This window comes from Ranitomeya variabilis, chromosome 3, assembly GCF_051348905.1.
Source record: "Ranitomeya variabilis isolate aRanVar5 chromosome 3, aRanVar5.hap1, whole genome shotgun sequence".
In the NCBI taxonomy this organism is placed as follows: Eukaryota; Metazoa; Chordata; class Amphibia; order Anura; family Dendrobatidae; genus Ranitomeya; species Ranitomeya variabilis.
Window position 1 is genome coordinate 237,412,117 of NC_135234.1, and position 14,328 is coordinate 237,426,444.

At 42.2% G+C, this 14,328-nt stretch overlaps 1 protein-coding gene across 3 annotated transcripts in view; it reads right to left on the reverse strand.

Moving 5' to 3' along the window:
- Positions 1–14,328, reverse strand: part of LOC143815729 (uncharacterized) — a 113,466-nt gene that overhangs the window by 40,785 nt on the left and 58,353 nt on the right. For all 3 annotated transcript variants that reach the window (XM_077295300.1, XM_077295298.1, XM_077295299.1), the window contains 2 exons: positions 8,952–9,010; positions 8,411–8,787 (listed from right to left, as the gene is read on the reverse strand). In XM_077295300.1, coding sequence (XP_077151415.1) covers positions 8,411–8,787; positions 8,952–9,010 — 436 coding nt within the window. The remainder of the gene's footprint in view (positions 1–8,410; positions 8,788–8,951; positions 9,011–14,328) is intronic.

Below are 14,328 nucleotides of genomic sequence, written 5' to 3' on the forward strand. Positions count from 1 at the left end.
GCATGCGTCTTTTCTATGCTTACGTTTTGTTGAAGAAATGCAACATGTAGTAATTTCTAGAGGCGTTTTTCTGCAGCAAAAACACATATTGCTGTCTATGTAAATGCATGCGTTTTTAAGCACATGCGTTTGGTTGCGTTTTAAACGCATGCGTTTCAATAGAAAAAAACAAGAATACACACTGATAATCTTCGCTCCAAAGTCGGTTTTCGTTTTTTATATATGTCATTGAGACACATATATATACGACCAATCAGCGACGGGCACAGCATGGCGACGATGATGTCATAAAGGTTGCCTCGATCAATCAGCGACGGGCACAGTCTGCCGAGAATTCTGGAATCATCATTGTCCATATACTACGGGGACATGCATATTCTAGAGCACCCGATGCGTTAGAATCGGGCCACAATTATATATATATATATATATATATATATATATATATATATATATATATATATACATACACACATATATATATATATATATATATATATACACATATATATATACATATATATATATATATATATATATATATATACATACATACACACACACACACACACACACACACACACTTATATTTACTTCAGCGCGATATATGTGATTCAATTGCCGGCTTTTCATTTCTCCTGCCTAAACCCGACATGATGTGAGACATGGTTTACATACAGTAAACCATGTCATATCCCCCTTTTTTTTTTTGCATATTCCACACTACTATTAGTAGTGTGTATGTGCAAAATTTCGGCGCTGTAGCTATTAAATTTAAGGGTTAAATCGCGGAAAAAATTGGCGTGGGCTCCCGCGCAATTTTCTCCGCCAGAGTGGTAAAGCCAGTGACTGAGGGCAGATATTAATAGCCTAGAGAGGGTCCATGGTTATTGGCCCCCCCTGGCTAAAAAAATCTGCCCCCAGCCACCCCAGAAAAGGCACATCCGGAAGATGTGCCTATTCTGGCACTTGGCCACTCTCTTCCCACTCCCGTGTAGCGGTGGGATATGGGGTAATGAAGGGTTAATGTGACCCTGCTATTGTAAGGTGACATTAAGCCAGATTAATGATGGAGAGGCGTCAATTATGACAGCTATCCATTATTAATCCAATTGTATGAAATGGTTAAAAAAAACACACACAATATTGCAAAGTATTTTAATGAAATAAACACACAGGTTGTTGTAATATTTTATTGCTCTCAATCCACCTGAAGACCCTCGTTCTGTAACAAATTAAAAATAATAAACCAACAATATACATACCTTCCGTAGATCTGTAACGTCCCACGATGTAAATCCATCTGAAGGGGTTAAAATATTTTACAGGCAGGAGCTCTGCTATAATGCAGCTGTGCTCCTGCCTGTAAACCCCGTGGAATGAAGGTAATGTAGGTCAATGACCTATAGTTACCTTCAGTCGCGGTGATGCGCCCTCTGCTGAACATATCGAGCTGAAGTAAATATAGCTTTTTCTATTTATATTGGGTCTTCTAGATGATTTTGATGATTGGCAGCTGTCACACACTTCTCAGCATGCGTTTCGAAAACGCAAACGCAGGAAAAAACGCATGTAAACGCATCAAACGCCGCGTTTTTTTACCGCATGAGAAAAACGCATGCGTCTAAAAAACGCAGCGTTTGCACGCGTTTACATGCGTTTTTTTAACACCTGCGTTTGCGTTTTAAACGCTGCGTTTTTAAACGCAAATGTGAAACTAGCCTTAGTCTGGGAGTCCTTCATGTGTTTTTTTTTTTTTTTCTTTAGAAAACTCTACGCGGGCTTTCATTGCACTGCGGAGAGGCTTCCGTCAGGCCACACTGCCATAAAGGCCCGTCTGGTGGAGGGCTGTAGTGATAGTTGACTTTGTGGAACTTTCTCCCATCTCCCTACTGCATCTCTGGAGCTCAGCCACAGTGAACTTGGGGTTCTTCTTTACCTCTCTCACCAAGGCTCTTCTCCCACAATTGCTCAGTTTGGCTGGACGGTCAGGTCTAGTAAGACTTCTGGTGGTCTCAAACTTATTCCATTTAAGGATTATGGAGGCCAATGTGCTCTTAGGAACCTTGAGTTCTGCAGAAATTCTGTTGTAACCATGGTCAGATCTGTGCCTTGCCACAATTCTGTCTCTGAGCTCCTTGGCCAGTTCCTTTCACCTCATGATTCTCATTTGGTCTGACATGCACTGTGAGCTGTGAGGTCCTATACAGAGAGGCATGTGCCTTTCCAAATCAAGTCCTATCAGTTTAATTAAACACAGCTGGACTCTAATGAAGGAGTAGAACCATCTCAAGGAGGATCACAAGGAAATGGACAGCATATGACTTAAATATGAGTGTCAGAGCAAAGGGTCTGAATACTTATGACCATGTGATATTTCAGTCTTTTTTATTAAATTTGCACAAATTACTACATTTCTGGTGTTTTTTTTCTTCAGTCAATATGGGGGTGCAGAGTGCACATTGATGTGAAAACAATGAACTTTTTTGAATTTACCAAATGGCTGCAATTAAACAAAAAAAAATTTAAAGGGATCTGAATACTTTCCGTACCCACTGTATACCAATTATAATTGTCTCTTGAATTAATGTGTCAACTTGTCACTGTGTCAACTAGTGATAGTGGTGCAGTACGGTTGTGGACATTACTATATGTAATTACCTGTTCTCATATACCTGATATGCCTACTATAAAGTAGTATTTATTTATATATATAAAATCACTATCTGTTTCAGTTCTATCAATCCTGTGCATGCGGAGCTATGTATAAAACCACCCACACCACAGATTGGCAGCTTTCTGCCTATGCACAGCATACACAAAAAGCAGCCAATCAGTGGTGAAGGCGGAGATATACAGAGCTCATGAATATAGTATATATTCTGAAAAGTTCCCACGCTCGAGTTCATATGAGTTCATCCAGCAGAGGGCGCATCACCGCGACTCGAGGTAACTAAAGTACATTCCCCTACAATCCATTCATTCACCACGTTTTACAGCCAGGAGCACAGCTGCATTAGCAGCTGGGTGTAAAATAATTTAACCCCTTCAGATGGATTTACAGCATGGGACAAGACTAACGACGGAAGGTATGGAATATTGTTGTTTGGTTTTGTTTTTTTTACTTTATTTCAGGTGACAAGGGTCTTCAGGTGGATTAAGAGTATAATAAAATATTAAAACACCATGGCTTTATTTCATTAAAATACTTTTTTCCTACTGTGTGTGTGTTTTATTAACCATTTCGTACTATTGGATTAATAATGGATAGGTGTCATAATTGACGCCTCTCCATTATTAACCTGGCTTAATGTCACCTTACAATAGCAAGGTGACATTAACCCTTCATTACCCCATATCCCACCGCTACACAGGAGTGGGAAGAGAGAGGCTAAGTGCCAGAATAGGCATATCTTACAGATGTGCTATTTCTGGGGTGGCTGGGGGCAGATGTTTTTAGCCAGGGGGGGGCCCCAATAACCAGGGTCCCTCTCTAGGCTATTAATATCTGCCCTCAGTCACTGGCATTCCCACTCTGGCGGAGAAAATTGCGCGGGAGCCCACGCCAATTTGTTCCAGGATTTAACCCTTTAATTTAATAGCTATATATACATACATACATACATACATATACACATGGTCCATGTGTAATCCGTAATTTTCTCACCCCTATAGACTTTCATTGGCGTATTTTTTGCGCCGAGATGCAAACTCTGCTTCAGGAAAACGGCCGCCGCGATCTCCATCTGCGCACGCGCGGCATCCCACGGCCATTTTCCTGAAGCCCCGGGAAGCAGAGCACTCCATCTGCGCATGCGCGGCCTCAGGAAGATGGCCGCCGCCACCGATAACCAGGGGAATAGCACAGATCGTGCTCTTTTTCGGCTGGTGCGCATGCGAGAACCACTACACCAACGCTGGGAAGATAAGCAAGAGGTGGGGGAGAAACAGCCATGTCACCACGCCCTTTTGACCAGACCAGCGTGATTGACAGGCGAAAACAGCGACTTTTGTAAGGTATTTCGGCAGCATAGGTGGGGAATCAGGGGACAAAAAAAATAACACTATTGTAAAGCACAGCTCAGGCCCTATTTAATGGTATTTTTATCTCATACTGAAAAAACGGGGTGACAGGTTCCCTTTAAGCTCGGGAGACAGCCACTGCTCTCAAAGTTGACCTTGAGCCACTCAGGAGGAGGTTCTCCCGAAAACTGTACTATTCACAAAAGTCATACTTTAACCCCTTCGCCTAGAAGCCTGTTTTCAGCTTCCTCACCAGGCCAATTTTTACAATTCTGACCACAGTCATAACTTTGGAACACTTCAATAGATCCCACTGGTTCTGAGATTGTTTTCTCGTGACATGTTGTACTTCATGAAATTGGTAAAATTAATCTGATACGACTTGCATTTATTTGTGAAAAAAACCCAGAAATTTGGTTAAAATTTTTGCATTTTTCAAACTTAATTTTTATGCCCTTAAATCAGTCATATCGCACAAAATAGTTAATACGATTTTCTACATGTCTACTTTACATCACCACAATTTTTTTTTTTTTTTAAACATAATTTTTTTGTTAGGAAGTTATAAGGGTTAAAAGTTGACCAGCGATTTCTCATTTTTACAACAAAATTTGCAAAACCATTTTTTTAAGGGATCACCTCACACTTGAAGTGACTTTGAGGGGCCTATATCACAGAAAATACCCAGAAGTGACACCATTCTAAAAACTGCACCCCTCAATGTGCTCAAAACCACATTAAAGAAGTTTATTAACCCTTCAGGTGCTTCATAGGAATTTTTGGAATGTGGAAGGAAAAAAAATAAACATTTACTTTTCTTTCACAAAAATTTTCCTTTAGACCTAATTTTTTTTATACTTTCAGAAGGGCAACAGGAGAAAATGGACCGTACAATTTTTTGTACAATTTCTTCTGAGGATGCAGATACCCCATATGTAGGGAAATACTACTGTTTGGGCACACGGCAGGGTTCGGAAGGGATGGAGCGCCATTTGACTTTTTGAATATAAAGTTTGCCGGAATAATTAGTGAATGCCATGTTGTGTTTGGAGAGCCCCTGATGTGCCTAAACAGTGGAAACCCCTCACAAGCAATCCCATTTTGGAAACTAGACCCCTTTGGGAACTTATCTACATGTGTATTGAATACCTTGAACCCCCAAGGTGCTTCACAGAATTTTATAACGTTAAGCTGTGAAAATTTAAAAACAAACAAAAAAAAAAAAAAAACACATTTTTCCCGCAAAAATCTTTTCTAGCTCCAAATTTTGTATTTTCACAAGGGTAACAGGAGAAAAATCCAACATTTGTTTAGCTTCTCCTGAGTTTACTGATACCCCATATGTTGTCGAAAACTACTTTTGAAGCACAGTGCAAAGCTCAGAAGGGAAGAAACACCATATTACAGTGCAGATTTTGCTGCACTTGGAGGGTGCAATATTACATTGGCCGAGCCCGAGGTGCCAACACAGCAGAACCATCCCATAAGTGACCCCATTTTACAAACTAACCCTCTCAATTAATTCATCTAGTGGTGCAGTGATTATATTGACACCACAGGTGAGTCAAAGACTTTTATACCATTTGGCTGTAAAGAAAACAATTTACAATTTTACCATCCATGTGTGTTAGCCCCAAGTTTTACATTTTCATACAGGGAAATGGGTAAAAATGGCACCAAAATTTGTCCCACAATTTCTACTGAACGTGGCAATACCCCATATGTGGCTGTACAGTACTACTTAGCCATACGGAGAGACTCGGGAGGGACGGAGCGCTATGTGGATTCCATATAAAGAGCCCCTAAGTGATAGAAAAGCAGAATCCTCCCTCAAGTGACCCCATTTTGGAAATTCTAACCTTTTGGCCAGGGTCACACTTGTGAGAAACTCGCACGAGTCTCAATACCCGGCACAGCCGCCGACACTTGGCCCGGAGCGCTCAGCCACACAGAAATACACACTCCGGTACGAAGTGCCAGCGGCAGTGCCAGGTACTGAGACGCAAGACTTGTGCAAGTTTCTCGCAAGTGTGACCCCAGCCTTTAGGAATTTATCTACAGGTGTAGTGATGATTTTAACTCCAAAGGTGTTTTCCAGAAACAAGCAGCAGTGGATGTTGAAGAGTGAAAATTGCAAACTGCTGCTGTTGTGACCAGTACATTATGCTCAGCTCATGCTTCTGGAGACATGCACATGTAAATTAATGCCAAACATGTGGGTGCTAAATGTGGTTTAGGCACACGAGCTCAGAAGGGAGGGGGCATTTGGATTTGGGAGCAGAGAATTTGCTGAATTTCTTTTGGGGGGAGAGGAGCAATTTTGCTTTTCCAGAGCCTTTGTGGTACCAGTAACATGAAACAGATGACGGACCTGAGTGAGGACTTGCTCTTTTAGTGGATTGAGTTGAAGCTTTTATTGGGAACATTTTACATAACATTTATGATCACATTTATCCAGTGCTCTTAGCTGAGCACTTACATCTGGGATTCCATCTAAATCTGAGGGACGTGACAGATGAAACCCCCGATGGGATCCATTCACTATAATGAGGCAGCAGAGTTACTCTGGACTGTTTGGCCTCTGCTTAGCGGTGTCCTTTTCAGAGGTGCAGAAAACTGTGGCCGACGGCACTTTTTTGCAATCCTAAAAAGACGGGACACAGCTGGATAACAGGTCCTATGTCAACAGTGCCTCCATCTGCCTCATTATAGGGAATCTTCAGCCGGGGGTTCCGTCTGAATCACTTATTTCAGAGTTTTACACGGAAACCCCAGTGTAAGCGCTCCTCGTAGAGCGCACGATAAATGTGCGCCAAGCTTTAATGCGATCTTTGGGAGGCAGAAGGAAATAAAATTAACAGCATGTGAAGAATTGGTTTTATTTATTTTTTACGCCGTTCCTCGTGCGGCATAAGTAATTAGGAGACTTTATTCTTCGGGTCGGTGCGATTACAGCGATACCACATTTATATCGGGTTTTTGTGTTTGGCTACTGTAACATTAAAAGATGCTTTTTATTGCGAAAACTAGTTTTTGCATCACCATATTTTGAGAGCTATAATTTTTCCATATTTTGGCAGACAAAGGCATGCGAGGGCTCATTTATTTTCGGGACATTTAAGTTTTTACGGGTACCATTTTCGGGCATACAACTTTTTTTATCGCTTTCTATTCCGATTTTTGGGAGACGGAATGAAAAAAAAAAAAAAAAAACACAACAGCAATTCAAAAATTTATTTTTATATTGTTCCGTGTGTGGTAAAATTGATAATGCAGTTTTATTCTTCGGGTCAGTACGATTACAGAGACACCCAATTTGTTTCTTTTATTATGCTTTGGCGCTTTTACACAAAAACTATTTTACAGAAAAAATAATTATTTTTGCATTGCTTTATTCTGAGAGCTATAACTATTTTTCCGCTGATGGAGCTGTATGACGGCTTTTTTTTTTTTTGCGGGACAAGATGACATTTTCAGCGGTACCATTTTTATTTATATTCATCTTTTTTATTGCGTTTTATTGCACTTTGTTTGGTGGCATGATAAAAAAAAAAAATGCAAAAAACACTGCTTTATTTTTTTTTATGGTGTTTTATAGAGTGTGTCGTTATGGACACGGCGATACCGAATGTGTGTACTTTTATTGTTCATACATTGGAGCAGCATGTGACAGGCAGGGAAGGAGGCATGTAAGCGCCGGCTCTCAGCAGGTGCTCACAAGCCACCTTCCGTGCAGGACCACGAAGGACCCTGCGGCCTCTTGCGGCTGGTGGTCTCCACGGAGAGCATCAAGACAACACAATCACATCGCGTTGTCCTGATGGAAGCATACAGGAAACTCATTGCCTGTGCGATGCCCCTCTATGTCGCTGTCACTACTAACAGCGAAATCAGAGGGGTTAAACGCTGTCACACAGAGCTGACACCTGCACGCGATCGCCGCTCCGCTTGAGGCCATGCGATTGTGCCACCGTACATGTACAGCTATTTGGAAGAACGCAGCTCCTGCAGAGCAGTACATGAATGGCGCATGTCGGGAAGGGGTTAAACATCCAGCAATTTAAAACTTTACGATTCCTTATTGGACCATTGCAATTCAAAGAGATAATCTTTTCCCCTGGTTTCTGTAGCCGATAAATATTCCAGAATAGTTCTATAAATATTCCAAGGTGGAGTAATATTATGATTCCTTGGGCTTAATCTTGATGTACAAAATATAATCGAGTTCTGCAAGATGTGATTCAAGGATGGATCACAAGGCTACTTTACTTCCAATAAAAATCTAGAATTAAGACCCAAAGACCCTCTAAACTGAATTTACATGACTGTGAGAAAACAACAATAACCATGCTAAATTTAGTTTTTACAGCTTGTTCTTTTCACACACCTTTTTCTATAGGTTGTTGCGGAGTGGTCTTCATTTGAAAATCATTTTCTTTCTTATAGAGTTTAACAGACTTATGGGGATATTTCTTATGTGGTGCCTCTGGGGCATTGCCCGGATACTGTTCAGCTTCTCCATGTCCACGTTGGTAGCTACCACGGTAATACGTTTCTTTATGATAGCCACCATCATGACGAACCCCTCTGTTGTATACAGGCTCTCTATGTTCTCTATATTCATTGTATGATTGCTTTCGTTCATGGTACTCTGAGTAAGCGCGTTCTTCATAGTCCACATATTGATTGTCATTGTAATTTCTATCATGGCATACGTTGTCGTGGTATGAGTTGTCGTTGTATGACTCATAGCGGTCATGCTCTCTGTAGAAAAAAATAAAAATAAAAAATTAGTAATAGTAAGGTTTTAGAAAATGCTACATTTCTATTATGAGAATGTTTTTGTACAATAACTGCCATAAATGATGTTCCCTAATACAAGTATTTTTTCTTACATAACTATTAGTCAATGAATCGCCATTCCTTACCTGTGATCATGGTAGCCTCCCCTGTATGGCCTGGAGCGGTGACCTCTAGATGGAGGAACCTTAAACAGAAAAAAATAAAAATAAAATAAAATAACGTTACAACTACTAAAACTATGAATTAATAAACTCATAAAAATTAGGAATTTTAGCTGATCCCTCATTGACCTGCCTCCTAGTTTACATAATGAATATAATATTTATCTGGGGGGAACCCTTCTGCAGGCAGGCACCAGCAGTGGTGCCTGTGCTTCAGCATGATCGCATATGTACGGTGTGTATAATTAATTTGCTGTTCTCCTGATAGAAAAAAAAAATTTTGAAAATTGTGCCGGCCACATCAGCTCAGTAGCCGATATCTGTGAACGTTACCTTACCGCACATGCAGCTTCAGCGCCATCTTGGAGGAGGTAAAAAAAAAAAAATAAAAAAAATTCTCTAGCAAGATGGTGCCGCCGGTGCCTGCGCAGTGGCATCTACAGGATCACCGATATCTGCTACTGCACAGGCACAGCCGGCGCCATTTTCAAACAGATTTTTTTTATTTTTTTATGACTATCAAGAGAACAGCAAACAAATTATACACACAGTGCATATGCGATCATGCTGCAGAACAGGCGCCACTGCTGGTGCCGGCTTGCAAAAGGGTTTCTTATTTCCCCAAGATAAATATATTCATTATGTAAACTATGGGGCAGGTCACTGAGGGAAGCCATACTGATGAATACTTAATCAGAGCACCACATGAAGACGCCCCACAGGCCGCCCTGGAGCATGAGCATATCATTAACTCAAAACTGAAAATATGGATTAAAACAGCAAAAAAAAAAAAGATGGATTTCATCAACCAAGGTATCATTTTTATTCAGCATAACGGCACCGACCTGACACTGTCTGTAGATTACTGTGCACAATCCTGCTGACAGGTTCCCTTTAAAGGGCCACTGTCACCCCCTCCAGCCGTTATAAACTAAAAGAGCCACCTTGTGCAGCAGTAATGCTGCAGTCTAACAAGGTGGCTCTTTTAGTTTTTGATTCAGTTATTCCCTCAATAAAGCGTTTTAAAATTTGTACAAAATAACCTGTCTGCAGACCTGGAGGCGGTCCGAAGCTTCCTCGGTGAATCTCCCAACGGCCGTCACTCTTCTCTTCTGGGGATGTGGTCGCCGCCCCCTTCGCGCTGTTTCTTCTTAAATCCGGCGCCTGCGCTGTGCGTGCCTGCCTGGGGCAGGCGCAGTCTTCATTGTCCGTCATAGGTCAGATGCAGGGTGCCTGACTGCGCATGTGCGGGCAGTGTGGCCACCCTGTTGCTGAATCCCCGCCCCGCACTGTGTTATTCATTATGCACAGTGCGGGGCTGGGGTTCCTGGGCATGCGCACTGCGCTGTTCAGACGCTCCTCCGGTCCCCCGCCTTCCAGCGTTGCCGTAATATACAGGTTTCCTTGCCAGCGTTTGGAATGAAGCAGCCGCAAATAACAACGCTGGAAGGCGGGGGAGCGTCTGAGCTGGGGGAGCGTCTGAACAGCGCAGTGCGCATGCCCAGGAACCGCAGCCCCGAACTGTGCATAATGAATAACACAGTGCGGGGCGGGGATTCAGCAACAGGGTTGCCGCACTGCCCGCACAGGCGCAGTCAGGCACCCTGGATCTGACCTATGACGGACAATGAAGACTGCGCCTGCCCCAGGCAGGCACGCACAGCGCAGGCGCCGGATTTAAGAAGAAACAGCGCGAAGGGGGCGGCGACCACATCCCCAGAAGAGAAGAGTGACGGCCGTTGGGAGATTCACCGAGGAAGCTTCGGACCGCCTCCAGGTCTAAGGACAGGTTATTTTGTACAAATTTTAAAACGCTTTATTGAGGGAATAACTGAATCAAAAACTAAAAGAGCCACCTTGTTAGACTGCAGCATTACTGCTGCACAAGGTGGCTCTTTTAGTTTATAACGGCTGGAGGGGGGTGACAGTGGCCCTTTAAGGCTATGTGTCCACGATGCGTTTTTTTTTTTTTTTTTTAATTCGTTTATTAATTTCAGAATAAACAAATAATGCACACATTAGCATGTATCATCATCAATTATACCATCAGATACAAAAGGTCATAGAATATCATCATATCCAGAACTTACAGAGGTGATAAACTGTGCATGTTAAATCACTAGCATCTAAAATCTACCTACTATACAACTTTGACCGTTAACATTAAACAGTAAGTCGCCAAAAGAGAAAAAAAAAAAAAAAAAAACAGAGTTGAATCCTACTCCACAAGCGATGTCCCAGAACCACAAGCCCATCCTCCCGTGCATGTATCTAATCAGCGCAGACTACAGAGTATGATGAGAGGAGTTCCATCTACCCCAGATTTTTTCGAATTTACCTGGGCATCCTCTATTTTGGTACAGTGTTTTCTCATATGGGACGACCGAGTTCACCAAATCGATCCAAGCTCTGAGAGACGGGGAGGAACCACCCATCCACCTCAGCGCCAGTATCTTCCGTGCCAAGAAGAGCGTCTCTCTAAGAAAGATCCCAGTACAGTGATCCCAGGCCTCTGCATCCCACACCCCGAATAAGCAGGTCAATGGCTCAAGTGGAACAGGGATTGACAATAAAGATGTTAATAATGTCGTGACCTCTTTCCAATAGTGCGAGATTACCGGGCACCTCCAAATCATATGGATAAAATCTGCATCTTGTGCATGACATCGCAAGCAATCTGACGAATGGAGGCGACCCATTTTAAAGAGCCGCGTTGGGGTCAAATAGGTCTGATATATAATATATAGCTGGGTCATCCTGTTATTAACTGAAGGAGAAACTTTAGTTGGAGACTCTAGAATATCTTCCCATTCCTCTCCCATTGTATCGGGAAGAAGTCTCTCCCATTTCTTTTTAAGAGAGCTAATAGTGGATCCATCTCCCACGGACAACAAATATGTATATAAAGAGGAAATGAGTCCCTGAGGGCCTTGTGAGTTGAGAATGCCTATTAGAGGTAGAGATTAGATCGCTCGACCCGCACCCAAATTTCGCATATGTGATTGGAAAGCTGACCTTAGCTGTAAATAACGGAAGAATTGGGATCTTGGAATATTGTAAGTATCCCGTAATTGTTCGAAGGATACAAAAACCCCTTGGTCATGTACATTGCCCACTGAAAGAACACCGTATGAGATCCAGAACTCAGTAGATGGGTGATTTAGTAGTTCTGGGAAATAACTATTATGCCATAGTGGCATTTCAGCTATTACATCTACAAATGTGATAACTTTTTTGATCTGTCTCCATATCAATCTCGCCAGTCGAAGCAAAGGCAGCAAACGAGGAGCATTGACTCTCTCTGTTTCCAGAAATCCCAATGGGCAGTCAATCCGGGCAGAGTGAAGTAAATGGCTCTCTGAATCAGGTATAGAGTTATTAGGCATCCATTTGCCTAATGCCTTGGCCTGTCCGGCAAGATAGTACAGATAAAAGTCTGGCAAAGCCGCCCCACCCCCCCTTTTTGGTCTCTGTAAAGTAGATAGTTTAAGTTTGGGTCTAGTCTTTCCCCATATAAAGGATGTGGTTAGGGAATTTAAATTTGCGAAGAAAGACTTGGGTATTGGCACTGCACTGTGTTGGAGGCAATAATTAAGTTTGGGGAGTAATATCATTTTAATTAGATTAATGCGGCCTGCAACAGAGAGGGGGAGTTTGCTCCAGGCTATAAATTTAGATTTGACCAGGTCCAATAGTGGATAAATGTTAAGTTGTAGGTCTAGCCGACTATATTGGGACATATGAATACCCAGATACTTGAAACTGGAGACTACAGGTAACGATGAGAGGTTTTCGAGACAGGGCATCGGAGCATGAGACAGAGGCATTAGGGTAGATTTGTCCCAATTTATATAGAGACCAGAGACTTTACTAAATTTGTCGATGGTCGTTATTACTTGTGGTAACGTTTCTTCTATTTTATCCATAAATATAATCATGTCATCGGCATAAAGACCAATGGTATCCACACGATCCGCAATATTAATTCCTTTGATATCTATAGAGGACCTTATACGTATTGCTAACGCTTCTATCGCGAGGGCAAAGAGAGCCGGGGACAGAGGACATCCTTGACGGGTTCCTCTGTGCAAAGTAAAAGAATCAGAGATAGAGTTATTCACAATTACCTGTGCCCTAGGATTCCTATATAGCGTATCTATCCCTCTAATAAATTTATCCCCAAAACCGTATCTCCGTAGGCATGCGGAAAGGAAAGACCATTCAAGAGAGTTGAATGCTTTGGCTGTATCTAGTGACGCCAGTGCCCAGTTATTGTCCAATTCTAAAGAGCTATACTGAATCACTGATTGGACCCGTCTAATATTGATGGAGGTACTCTTCCCGGGCATAAAGCCAGTTTGATCTGGGTGTATAAGGTCTAGTATGATCATATTTAGTCTGGTGGCCAAGATTTTAGTGAAAATCTTATAATCTACATTCACCAATGATATGGGGCGATATGACCCACATTCCAGGGGGTCCTTTCCCTCCTTCTTAAGTACAATAATATTTGCATCGTAAAAGGTTTCAGGCATAAACTCTCCCTCCCATATACCCTGGAGCACCTTCAATAAATGTGGTGCCAGATGGCTCCGATATTTTTTATAGAACTCAGCGGGAAACCCGTCAGGTCCAGGGGCCTTCCCGGAAGCCATGTCCATTATAGCATGTTCCACTTCCTCTAGAGTAAACTCGGCCTCCATAAAGGCCTGTTGGGTTGGACTCAGTGAGGGGAATGCTATGTCTGATAAATAGTCCACACATTCAGGGATACCAAAACCACCATCAGATTTGTACAATGACTTATAGTAATTACAAAAACATTGAAGAATCTCTTCAGTAGAGGATACCAACGAACCATCAGGTGCCCGAATCTGTAATACTGTATTAGAGGTATTATGTTGGCGTACTAAAAAGGCTAGGAGTGTACTGGCCTGATTCCCCAATTCGAAATAGGATTGACGGGTAAAAAATAGTTTGCGTTTCGATTTATTGTCTATATGTTGGGTATATAATCTTTGGGAAGTAAGCCATTTCACCCTGTTACCACTGGTCTGATTGGCCACATAGGCGGCCTCCGTATCCCTCAGTCGCCGCTCCATCTCATCATCCTCCCCCGCCGTCACCCTTTTAATGTAGGAAATTGTGGAAGACAGACATCCCCGTAAGTATGCCTTTAGAGTGTCCCAGAACAGATTAAGATTCGAGGGGTCTGGGTGAGTAGAGACAAAACAGCTCAACTGATCAACCGTTCTATCACTAGAATCTATCAGCTTCAACCAGAAGGGATTCAATTTCCAAGGTATATAGTTGTTTGGCTGACCGTATTTAAATTTGAGAA